At 39.3% G+C, this 12,935-nt stretch overlaps 1 protein-coding gene across 4 annotated transcripts in view; it reads left to right on the top strand.

Moving 5' to 3' along the window:
- Window positions 1-12,935, top strand: part of SNRK (SNF related kinase) — a 48,207-nt gene that overhangs the window by 12,342 nt on the left and 22,930 nt on the right. For all 4 annotated transcript variants that reach the window (XM_019724111.2, XM_019724112.2, XM_074312534.1 and 1 more), the window contains 2 exons: window positions 1,216-1,277; window positions 3,685-4,379. In XM_019724111.2, the coding sequence (XP_019579670.2) occupies window positions 3,791-4,379 (589 nt within the window). In that variant the 5' untranslated portion in view covers window positions 1,216-1,277; window positions 3,685-3,790. The remainder of the gene's footprint in view (window positions 1-1,215; window positions 1,278-3,684; window positions 4,380-12,935) is intronic.

The following is a 12,935-nucleotide window of genomic DNA, read 5'->3' as shown; positions in this document are numbered from 1 at the left end:
GAGAGGTTAGGTTTTGCTCAGGTCCCATAGCTAGTGATCTGTGCGCTGGGGTTCAAACCCAGTCACTGGGCGTCAGAACCAGGGTCACCCTGGGCTACCACACTGCCGTGCCATAGAGACTGTAGATGAAACAGGCTGTTGAAAGAGAAGCAGAGACAGGTGATGGGAAGAACTACTGTATCCCACTTGAGCTGAAGGGCGAGGTAGGCATCCCACCTCTGTCACTAGATGTGGGCCTGTGCCTGTGATTTTGCTGGCCCCATATGTGCTGCAGAACTGTTTCCACCTCTCTTCATCCCCTCGTTCCCAGCAGTAAACTTGTTTTCTCATCCACCTTTCCTTCTTTCTTTTCTCACCTTCCTGTCTATCTTCCCCCAAGCCCATGTGCACTTGAGCTTAAGGATTACCTGGCCACTCCCCTTCAGTGGATTGTGTAGATTGTCTTTGGCCGAGTCTGAGTCTGTAGGCCTCTCGGTTATTTGTGTGGAATTTCAGTGTCCTGGAAAGGCCTGCAAGGCCCCTCAAGTCAGCACTCCCTCCCCGTGTCATGAGCTTAGGTGCCAGGGGTCTGCTCACATTCTCCTCGTTCGCAGTGCTATTCTAGTTTCTTCTTTACTGTCAAATGCAAAGCCTCTAATGCAACGGTGTTTTTGTGGTCCCTGGTGGTGGCATTAGCACCGATTTCTGCTGGCCTGCTAGAGGACAGTGTGTTGGAAAGGTTGCCCTCCTCCTCGGCTGTTGACGTGAGTGTGTCATGAGCCTGGGGGGCTCCTGCAGACACGTTGGGCTTCAGAGCCACAGGAGCGGGATTGGAGTCACAGATTCTGCTTCTTGCTCAACTTTGAGCCTCCTTGTGCCACAGGATTCTGTGAAATGCAGATCTGGTGCCTGTTACCTAGGAGGCATTTAGAAAATGGCGAATTTACTGTTGTTCATTATTGTTTCTTGCTCATTCCAGTGGAATAGTCTTTCTGACCTGTCTACCTGGAACAATCTCTGTGTATCTGTTCACTGAAATTCCTGTTTACTAAAGATCCCTTGAATGGGTTGTGATTCATAGAGGGGAGAAAGATAGTGGGAGACCGGGTCACTAAAGACAAACACGTCATTTATATATGTTTGTCTGGATCCAGTCTTAGGGTATATATTTTGACTTCAAGCAAAGTTAAAACAAATAAAATTAAACAAAAATTCCTTTTCTGTGTTTTCTTTTAGGAGAAAGAAGCAACTAACAAGACACAGTAATAACACGGATTATTCAGTATGCGGTTTGCAGGGTATGTCTTGGAGCCAGTAAAAAGAGTCACCTTTAAATAAGCTACCTCTTAACATTTAGCATTGATGTTTACGATGATTTTCAAGCACTGCAAGATCCTCAGAGATCAAAACATGACTTAATTACTTCCTGTGTAACTCAAAATACACTTGATAGTAAGATTAGACAGTGGACTAGTATTTAAAAAGATACTCAATAAAAAGGATATTTTCCCTCCTAATCTTTAGTTAATCATAACGTCATAATGGTTTTAGGTAACAGTTGTAGTTTCATAAACACTTAAAAAGGGGTGTGTGTACAAAAAAAAGTACAAAAAAATTCTTTGATAGTAAGAGTGATTAGTCATTTCACTACAGGGTATTCTGTCGTTTTGAAGAGACCCTATAAGATTCTTTCCCATGAACTTGATAGTAGATTAAAAATTATTTCATAATGCCCTTTTGCTGGCACAGTTCTGGGCAGAGAAATGTCAAAGTGTGAATAGTGATTATCTCTGGGTGTCTGAGTCCCTGAAAAAGACTTTTCCCCTTATCTGTATATTCATTCATTACTTCTGCAGTTAACCAAAAATTTTAAAACTGATTAATTACATTAAAATTTAATTTAAACAAACTTAAATCTGAGTTATATGCCACTTTCCAGGAATACTTCTAAACTAAAGTGATAGATGAAAAAAACAAATATTATATAACTTGGGGGCAGCCTGAAGAAGTTTGTTTTGAAAACTAAAGTTGCATTTGTAAACTTATACAATAGAAACGTAGACTTGGGTAGAATTTTAAGAATAATTACTGCCCTTATATAATTAATTGAAGTTAAAGATTTAAAGATAGTTTTCTGCCCCCCTGGAGTTAGCTTACAGTTTCTATAGTTGAAAATTAAATATGCCTGAATTAAACTCCTTTTAGAGAACTACTGTCCAAAGGAAGCAATATCTTTCCAGTTGGAGTTTCTTGTTAATCTTGTCATTAAAATTATTAGCTCAGATGCCAAGGATAATATACTGTACAGAAGAAATTTCTTTTTCCCCCAATATTTGTTCATAGTACTGGTTTCTTATTTTAAAAATCTTAATAGAAACAGAATTAACAATTTAGTTTTGGTTTCTGAAATTAATTTCAGAAATAATATAAGTACTGTTCTTAGTAACAAAAATAACTGAAAATGTGAAACTACCTACTGGGAGCATTAAAAAGTCTCTACCGAAGGAATGAACATGCACTAATAAGAAAGAGATAGTCTTGGGAGATTAGCTGTATTCCTCATTGGATTTTGTTATTTAATGCTATTAAATTTTGGTCTGAGAAAATAATCGTGGGAGTTCAGTCAGTGTGATTTAAATTGACATCTTAATATGTATAATTTTATACATTTATTTGTTTTTCTGAGTCAGGATCATTTATAAGAACCTATTTCTATATTTAGGGTTTATATATTGTAAAGGTTGAGAATTTTAAATGCCATATGACATTGGTCTTTAAGACTTAAATAGTTTAAGAATGCATGTTTGTTTATTCTTGAAATACAAGCAGAGCATGGTGGATTGTCTGAGAGTGGAAAAACTGTAATAAAGATAAGCATAACTGACAAGTCTAAAGAGTATCAGTCAGGAACTAGCTATTAAACACCTACTGTGCCAGATACTGTTCCAGGCACTAGTGACACAAGAGCAAACAATTGCCTTGTAAACATTTTGGAAAAAAGTTGCATTTCAAAATTTAACAAAATTTTGATTACCTGTTACTATGTGAAACATTGTTCTGGATGTTAGAGGAGGGTAGAAGAAAAAAATAGAACCCTGGAGACCTCAAGAACCTTGCAGTTTCAGAATGGAGATGGCATGTATAAAAACCTATAGTTTTATTCCATGTGGGATGGAGGTGTCCCAAGAGGATACAGAGAGGGAAAGTAATTCTCACTGGGAGAGTAAGCAAAGGCTTCACTAAAGGAATTTTTTTTTTTTTTTTTTTTTTTTGTATTCATAGGAAATAGTGCCAGTCTTAGAATAATAAGAAAAGTTGGGTTTCTGTCCAAGTGTTTATTCTTTGTGTTTTCGCTTTCTTGTCAATTCTTGCCTTTTTTTTTTTAAAGACACTAATTGAAATTACTTTTGGAAAATGTTGTTTTTAAACATACCTTGTCAAGCTTGCCAGTTTTCTTATTTTTGACATCACCAGAAAATGTTTTAACAAACTTAATTGTTTTGCAGTTTGTAAAATTTAATATGGTATTTAAATTTTCAACTTTTATCATGTAAACTCTAAATATATAATTAGGTTATTATAAATGGCCCTCATTTTATATTTCAATGTATTTACTTCAAGCTTCTTTTAATTTTTTTTTAAATTAAGCTGTAAAAGGAAAAGTCACAGAAACTTGATTATTTTGTTTCTCCTCTTATTTTATAGATGTCCATGGCAACATTGAAAATGAATTCCTTATTTTCACCAGACATTCTTATATGAGAAGATCCATTTCGAACAGTCTAAATATTTTTTCTTCTGTCAGACCAGCATGGCAGGATTCAAGCGAGGATATGATGGAAAGATTGCTGGATTATACGATCTGGATAAAACCTTGGGTCGAGGTCACTTTGCAGTGGTTAAACTTGCCAGGCATGTCTTTACAGGTGAAAAAGTGGCAGTCAAAGTTATTGACAAGACAAAATTGGACACACTAGCTACTGGTCATCTTTTCCAAGAAGTGAGGTGCATGAAACTCGTACAGCACCCCAACATCGTTCGCCTCTATGAAGTTATTGACACCCAGACCAAACTATACCTTATCCTAGAACTTGGGGATGGAGGAGATATGTTCGATTACATCATGAAACACGAGGAAGGACTTAATGAAGACTTAGCCAAGAAGTACTTTGCTCAGATAGTTCATGCTATATCTTACTGCCATAAACTCCATGTGGTTCACAGAGACTTAAAACCAGAGAATGTGGTCTTTTTTGAAAAACAAGGTCTTGTAAAGTTGACAGACTTTGGTTTCAGCAACAAATTTCAACCAGGGAAGAAACTCACTACAAGCTGTGGATCTCTTGCATATTCTGCTCCAGAAATTCTGCTTGGTGATGAGTATGATGCACCCGCAGTAGGTAGGTTGCCTTCCAGTATTTGAATTCTACTGTTTTAGTGTAGTTGGTCAAATCAGTTGTTTATCTAAAAATAATTCTAAGAGAACTTCTATGAAATGTGTTGTAATTGACAGATTGGGTTTTATGAATGCCGTGCATATATCTCTAAAGCTGGCAATTAATTTATTTTACCCTTTAAGTGGCAAAATTTTAAAGTATGTTTGTCAGCACAAAGAAAAACAAGTAAGTTATCATTTAAGGTAATCTCTTACCTGCTTATTGTAATTTTTTTAAGGTCTGAATACTTTTACCAGCTTCTTAGAGTAGTCGTCTTCTTTCTATGAATACCGTTTAACAGTCATTGAGACCCATATTGGAAAGGTATTAGGAACATTACAGTGCAATGTAATGTGAAGAATTTGGGCATTGGAACCATTTATTAATTGTGACCTTGAACAGTGTGTACTTAACCTCTCTGCTTCATTTCTTCATCCCTAAAATAGAATTAGATCAGATACAGGTATTGTCCTTACACTTGTATGTGAATGGTAATTTGGCTGGGTATAGAAATACGTTTAAAACTTTGAAGATATTTTCCTGTCTTCTTTCTGCCTCTAAAGTTGCCAGTGCAGAGTTTGATGTGAGACTAATTTTATTTTCATTTCATTCATTCATTCTGTGAAGCATAGTTTAATACTTCTGAGAGTGCTCCCTTAAGTGGGTTTTCTTGTGTAGTCTTTTGTTTGATGCACTGATTTCTCATGGTGTGCTCATTTTGCCTAGGTGCTTGGGGATCGTTAGTTGTGTGTTTATCTGTTTTTGAGATTCCCCCATATCTGTCTGTGAGTCTGATGTCTGAGGATTGTAGTCTGCTTACAGTGAGTGCGGGAAAGGAGCAAGGTGTGGCCAATGGGATGTCCTGATGTCTGGTCTCACTAATCGACAGAGTGTCAGTACACCTCTGCCCCTAAGGCCCACAGCCAGTCCACCCTCCTCCATCAAATGTCTGCTTATTTATGCTTGGTGAGTTACTGGCTGAGAGGAGTTAATCCTGCTCTTGGCTGTCTTGGTGCAATTCCTTCCTGTTTCCAGTCTGTGCCTTCTAGAAAGAAATACCCCAGAAACTCCTGCCAGGTGGATTTAGGGGCTCTGGTTTCCTCTTTCAATCTGATCCTACCTGCTATCTACCTTTTCTGTCATATCTAGGGATCTGGGGAGAGAAGGGTGGCCAGATCCCCTCAGTGAGCTATTGATTCAGTTGTCTCTGTGGGCTTTCAGGAATGTATATGCCAGTGTAGCAGTGTACGTAGTAAAAAACTCATTATTGCTGCTTATATCAGGTTAGACCGTGGAGGGGCAGGCAGGGGAATGAATCTGCCTGCTGGGGTAAGGCACGTGCCATACCTTTTGCTCTGGAGAGATCAGGCTCTGCCTTGCTGCTTGCCTTGTGGGTAGCCTACTTGTAGTGACGCTCCAAGTGACTTCTGGGTGGGGGTGGAGGGGTTCCCAAAGTAGCTTTGGGAAAGAAAGAGCTTATTCTGTGCTGGAAAGCAAAATTAAAGCATGCTTTAAAGATTTCTTCCTTATAGAAACTCTAAAATGGGAAAACTCTTTCTTAGATCACAGATACAACATTTCAGTTGTAAAACCCTGACATTGTTTATGACTTTTTTTTTACTTCACTGAAATATTTAAGTCATTTTCAAGTTCAAATGAATTAAATTTAGTCTTGAGAATTTTGCCATCTCACTTGAGATTCAGAGGCTTCCTAGGACATTACAGATCTGGAACTGAGAACCCCAATATTACATGCTTCCTAGTTTATAGACAAACTATTTGAAAAATGAACTGTCCAGTCTCTGCATTAATTTACTGTTTGGTAAATTAATATGCAATAGATGTCATTGAAAGTTAAATTACTTACAGCATGGCTCCATATTAATGCAGTGCAAAGGCTAGGAATTAGATTCAGTGCATATAGTTTTTTGGGATATAAACAAACCATCTATGCATTCTCTACAATTTGCAGTTTAACTTTTAATGGAGATTATCCAATTATGAAAAGTGTCCCCATGCCTATGAATATGAAAAAACTTAGTTATTTTCTTCATAAACCTGTACTTTGCCCTACATTACAGTATTACTCTTTGCTGGCTCTCAGTAAACTAGGTATAGAGGGGAAAATCCTCAGCTTGATCAAGAGTGTCTACGAAAAACCTGTAGCTAACATACTTAATGGTGAAAGACTGAATGCTTTCCCCGTGAGCTCGGAAACATGGCAAGGATGTGTACTCACCACTCTATTCAAGATAGTACTGAAAGGCGTACAGATTAGAAAGGAAGAAATAAAACCATATCAACCTGCAGAAGACATGATTGCCTACAATGACAAATCTGAAGGTATCTACAGAAAAATTGCTAGAACCAATAATAAATTCAGCAAGATCACAGGATACAAGATTACATAAAAATCAATTGCATTTCGATATATTAACAGATGTGTGGCGATTGAAGTTTAAAACAATACTGTTTATAATCACAGCAAAGAAAATGTATGCATCTAATAAAACACACATAGCGAAAATAATTTATGCTGAGAATTGCAAAATGCTAATGAAGGAAATCAAAGAAGACCTAAATAGAGAGACAAACCGTGTTTGTGAATGGCAAGCAACATAATCCAGATGTCAGTTTTTCCCAAGTTGATCTGTAGATTTATGAAAAGCCCTGGAACATTTTTGTAGACATAGACGACATTATTCTAACATTTGTATGGAAAGGCCAGGAACCTAGAATAGCTAGAACAACTGTGAAAAAGAATAAGAAGAGGATAACTACTGCAGCCTCTCTGGGAAATGGCTTGGCAAGCTTATAAAACTAAATACTGGATGTACTGCTCTACAACCCTGATGCAGGGTTTATCCCAGAGAAATGAAGAACTGCACGCGGATGTTCAGGGCAGCTTTATGTGTAGCAGCCAAAACCTGCAAACAACCCAGGTGTCCTTCAGTGGCTGAATGGTTAGACTGGTTCCTCCTTGCTCTGGAGGACTATAGAGCAGTAAAAGGGAACAGACTGTTGATGCAATAGTTTAGGGTTATGCTGAGTGAAAAAAGCCAGTCTCAGAACCTTACATACTGTATAATTCCATTTACCGTACGTAACTCTCGAAATTATAGAATTATGATGAACAGACTGGTGGTTGCCAGGGGTTCAAGATGGTGGTGAGTGGTGTCGCTATAAAGAGTTAGCATGAAGGAGCCCCGTGGTGATGGAACACTTTTGTATGTGGTGGCAGTTACAGGAATCTACACATGTGACAAAATTGCATGGAAACTACACACACAAATGAGTGGTGAAATCTGAATAAGCTACGTGGACTTGACCAATGGCAGTTTCCTGGTTTCTGGATTGTGCTACAGCTGAGCAAGCTGTGGCTGCTGGGGGCACTGGGGGAAGCGCACGTGGGAGCTCCCTGGGTTTCTGTTGTTTGTTTTGGCAACTCCTGTAAATCTAATTGTTTCAAAATAAAAAGTTAAAAAATAATATTCATTGCCAGAAAGCCAAATAATTCACTGTAGATGTTCCTGAGATGTGTAGAGGTGATTTTTACTTTATTTTTAATAATAATGCCTGATTATGGTCTCGGAATGAAAGTTGCTATGATAGAAACACACTGGGTTTTTGCAGTGTTCAAATGCATACTAACAAACGTCAGTCTTATACTATATTTTTAAAAATAAGAACAATTTTAAAACCAGGTAATCAGCCAAAAATTACCCTACAGCCACTTAGGTGAGAGCATTTAGCCTTCACCATGTTAAAAGCATGTACTTATTTATTTTAAAGCAGTAGTTCTTTTCCTTAATGCCTTAAGATCTGATGAAGGCTATGGACACATTTTGAAATTGTGTCCTTAAGATATTAATAAATATCTTTAATTATTCCTTTCTTTGACCTAACTTATTGCAGGTGAAGAACATCTTAAAAACCAGTGAATTTAAAAATGACTACCTGGTCTACCAGAAAAGAATTGCCTTGTCTTGTAAAAAAGCAGATTAGTAAAACATAAGTTGAGACATTCTTGACTATTAATTTATATGCAACTTATGGTTTGTATGATACTTGAGTTTTTTGAAGTCTTGGCATGTTGAAGCCAAGAGTTGTGGTTAAACTAGAGCCACATTTAATGTACTTAAGGCAGTTGTTCCTTGCTTCTAGTCCTGTGATAAAATATCTCAACATATGCCCTCCTCTAAAAGAGTTCTAGAGAATTTAGCAAATGGGTGGCCACCAAAAGAACTTATTGTGGCATTATGTGTATACACATATGTTCAAATATTTAAATATTAAAACATTTTTTGAAGGATTACTCCTTCCTTTACAGATAGTACCTTGTTTCCCCGAAAATAAGCCCTAGCCGAACCATCAGTTCTAATGCGTCTTTTGGAGCAAAATGTAATATAAGACCTGGTCTTATTTTACTATAAGACTGGTATAATATAACATAATACTGGGCCTTATATAACATAACATAGTATAATATAAGACCGGGTCTTTCTTAATTTTTGCTCCAAAAGATGCATTAGAACTGATGGTCCGGCTAGGTCTTATTTTCAGGGAAACACGGTACTACCTAAGCCATAATACCTTTGTAGTAGAACTTTAAAATAGTCCAAAAGACATCCACAAATTGGAAAATTTCTCTTTGGTTTATATAAATCTGCTATTATAGTTTATGTCATGAATTGATAACTCCTTGCTTTTATTTCAGTTTATTCCAGAAAAGCTGTTAAGATACTTGCTTTCACGCTGCACCAAATCTGTGTACAGTTTTATTTCCCATCACAAGCTTACCATTTCTTAGAGAGAGAGATAATTTTCTTAGTAATGTTTCAGTGTTTCCTGACTTTGACCTTCTCTTCCCAGAGTTAGAACCTGGTTAAATTGTATATTACTTGCTCTTAGACTATTTGACATTTGGACATATGGGCCCTGATAGTTTCTAGATTAGCAGACCTTTTGCTTGTGTACAGCTTTAGGCCCGAGTGTGGAGTTTGAGATTATACATTTTTAAGGGTTGATTTGTGCCTTTTCTCTACCTACAGAAGAAAATTTGGTCTGCTTTAAAGTAGTAGTACCTTGTTGTATCTTAAAAGGTAAACATAAAACCTGCCTGCATGACATGTGCCCAGTAGAAGATGCATTGCACCGTGAGGTCCAGGCCTACTCACACATGTAGCTTTCAGTTGTTGAGAACTAAAAAAACATGTCCATAGAAATGTGGCACATGCCCTTCAAGATCCAGCTGCCAAGTGCAAGCAGGGTCACATACTCTGAAAGATACCTTTTACAAAGTATAATAACATCATTCATTTCGTCATATAATACCAAAGAAAAATGAAAATCCTCCCCTAAACTTTCTGAAGTTTTACATGCCTGTGAGAAATGACAGTTATTTCAGAAGTCACAATGAATCGATCTGGCATGAACCCTCTGTAAATAAAAGCACTTTATTCAGTATTTCGTATATTCATTCCTTATAATGTGAATGTTGTACAGTTAAGTATTTGGGAAGCAGGAAGCAGAGTTTCTGTGCCTTGAGTAAAATCTTTTGGGTTTTATAAATAAGATACTGTTGAATTTAATACTTGTAATAAAGATTCTTGAGCATGAAATGTTAGGGGTGGTGTAATCTATAGGTACCATAAAGATGGCTTTTGCAGGCTAACTCAATCATTGATTTTTCAGTAAGCGGCCTGAAAAATATGTTACAAATGATTTGTGTGTTTTTAATGTTTTCCCTACTGCATTTTTAGTTCTGGTGTTTATTGTTCTGATTGTGTTATAAGGCTCAGATTAAATGAAATATATGTTGACACTACTTTGAAAAGTATAATTTACTCTACCGCACTGGTGGTATGGTAAGATTTAAACTGGTGGTTCTCAATGCCCGGCCGTTTCACCTAAGGGAGATTTAAACAAACAAAAACAAACAAACCTTGCTGGGCCCTCCCCTAGAGATTCTGACTCAGGTAGTCTTGCGTGAGGCCAACACCGAAAAGCTCCCTTAAGTTCTGAGGCGCATCCAGCCTTGCCTACCACTGATTTAAACCCATAGAATCAAATGTCTTTGGTTCTTAGTGGTAACAGATTCCAACATTTTAATTCTAGTTTTCTTTAAAGAATAAGTGTTAGGGGGCAATTTTCTTAACCTCTTTGATTTCAAAAAGTGAACAAGAATGTGTATTTCTTCTTTTTTGATGTTGATAGTCGAGCTTAAATTCCCCCCCTCCCGCCCCCATTTAATGACACTCTGCTTATTCAGGGATAAGTAAGTGAAAAACAGTTTCCTTTGGAATTTTTCCTGATGCTGTTCCACTTCCTGGATCTTCAGGCTGGAAGTTCCTCGGGCGCCCTTGTCCCTGCCTCTCCTTTGAGGAGCCCAGAGACTGTCCTGTCTGCTTTCCTCCCACTGCCGTCCCCTGAGCGTCTGGTCAGGGTGTCCCTGGCCTCCTGCAGGGCCGAAGGGGCCTCACCCAGAATCCTTTCTTCATCTGGAAGATTCCTAGCACCTTTGCAGTTTTCTAAGGGCTCTTCCTACTGTTAACTCAGCAGGGTGTTTATTTTAAGTGGGCTTTAGTGCACATCTTACTGCTTTCCTCTAAAATGCTGTGTGGAAAGAAAGCTGTGCAGGGCTGATAATTGTGGGTCCTATTGGAACAAAAACCTGATGTCACTACTCATCTACTTTTCAAACTAGGGCCCAAGCTCTGAGTCTTTGGGTATCTCCACTGAGGAGGGAGAAATTTGTCTCTTAAAAGATAAGAGAAGGAAGGCATTTTAGAAGCATGGTTCCATTCCTTTGTTCCCAGCTGCCAAGGTTTTCAGATGTCAACAGGTCCAGATGAGAGGAGGCCCTCGGGCTTTGGGCCAGGGTGAGTCGGGAATTGCTAGAAGGGGAAGGGAATTCCACAGGCTGAGGTGAAGTCTCAGGTAACTACCACTCACATGCAAAATAATGCTTGTCAGTTCCTTTGGGTCTGTTCCTTTTAGTCTCTTCCTGTCACTTCTCTGCTCAGAACACTTTCAAGACTCCCGTTTCATCCAGAACCCAAACAAGAGCCCTCACAGAGGTCCGCGTGGCCCTCAGGGTTGGCTTCCCTGCTTCTCCCCGTTTCTTCCCGGACGTGGACCGCCCATGGAACTAGTTGCTCGCGCCGCCCCGACCAGCCACCCTGGCTCCTTGCTCTTAGTCACGTTCCCCACCCACTCCTGCCTCAGGTCCCTTCCGTCTGCCATCCCTCTGCCTACACTACTCCTGCCCGCGTGCCACCCTCTTGGCGAGGCCCCACTACTGCCTACTCCTGAACTTGATTCTTTTCTCTGGTCTTTACTTCCACTTGTGGAACGGGGACAGTAATAGTTCCTGCCTATAGGGTGGTTGTAGGGATTAGGTGGATGAATACACAGAAAATACTAAGCATCGCGCCAGCGGCAAAATCCGCCTTCCTAGGCAGCTGGAGTCTCGGCTCGTCCTCTTTCGGAGGCATCACAGGATGGCTTATGTTTCTGTGGTGCCCTGGCTGCCAGTCCACAGGGTGTTTAAGGATCACAGCCTGTTTTCCTTCTGAGGTGCTTTCTTCTGCTTTGGAAATTCATCCTCGGGAGAATTTCTGAAATGTTCTGAAACCTTGGCTGCCGTGGGAAAAGGGGCGGGAGTGCAGGCCCAGGACCTTTGCTCATATGTTTTTCTCCCACGCATTTTTAGTTGTCTTTAACTTTCAGAATGTTAGGTTGTTTGTATTTAGGGAATAGGTTAACTTCTAAAGTTGATACTTTTCTCTGTGTGTCTGTGTGTTTAATGTTAGATAAAAGAAAAATGAAAGCCCTGGTACTTGATAACTGGTTAGTTTCTTGGATCTTCCAAAAAGCTTTTCAGACCACCCCAACAGTAACTATTTTAATACAGAAATGCGTATAGAAACTGAAACCACTTCTGTTCACTTCAGGTTGTAGTATAGGAAACATTTAGGGAGTTGAAAACATCACCTCTGCTTGGGTATTTCTTTAAGCTTGTTTTTTTTTTGTGAGGGGTGGGGTGGAGAAACATAAACCTACTGAAGAGTTTGGTTCTCAAAACAAAAAAATCAGTCGTCGGAACCAAGTTGAACACAATAAATTTGGAATCCTGTTAGTCAGAGGACTCATATCTGCATGGACTCCGAATGGGCAAGTGAAGTTACTGTATTTTTAAGAACTGTGGAAGAATGTCTGCCGTGCATACCGGGCACCGAGCTTACCGACCATCGGTGCACACTCTGAGGTGGACCTGGCACCAGGCAGTGGCAGGTCTGTTCTGGGGAGACCCTGTCCCATCACGTCAGGAAGCTGCATGTAAGATCCTGGAGTTATTACCGTGACTCCCCGAATGGCAGCTTGGGAAACAATCACATTAACATGCAGAGTGTGGTTTACCTCTCTGTAGGCCGTGGCTTCTGGCAGTCGGATTGTCACGTGGTCATGTTGACTTTGGGGGAGAAAGGTGGAGGGCAGGCGCAGAACGGGGCACCACAC

The sequence above is a fragment of the Rhinolophus sinicus genome, linkage group LG10, assembly GCF_036562045.2.
Source record: "Rhinolophus sinicus isolate RSC01 linkage group LG10, ASM3656204v1, whole genome shotgun sequence".
In the NCBI taxonomy this organism is placed as follows: Eukaryota; Metazoa; Chordata; class Mammalia; order Chiroptera; family Rhinolophidae; genus Rhinolophus; species Rhinolophus sinicus.
The sequence above is the reverse complement of the archived record's forward strand: the minus strand, read 5'-3'. Positions and strand labels throughout refer to the sequence as shown.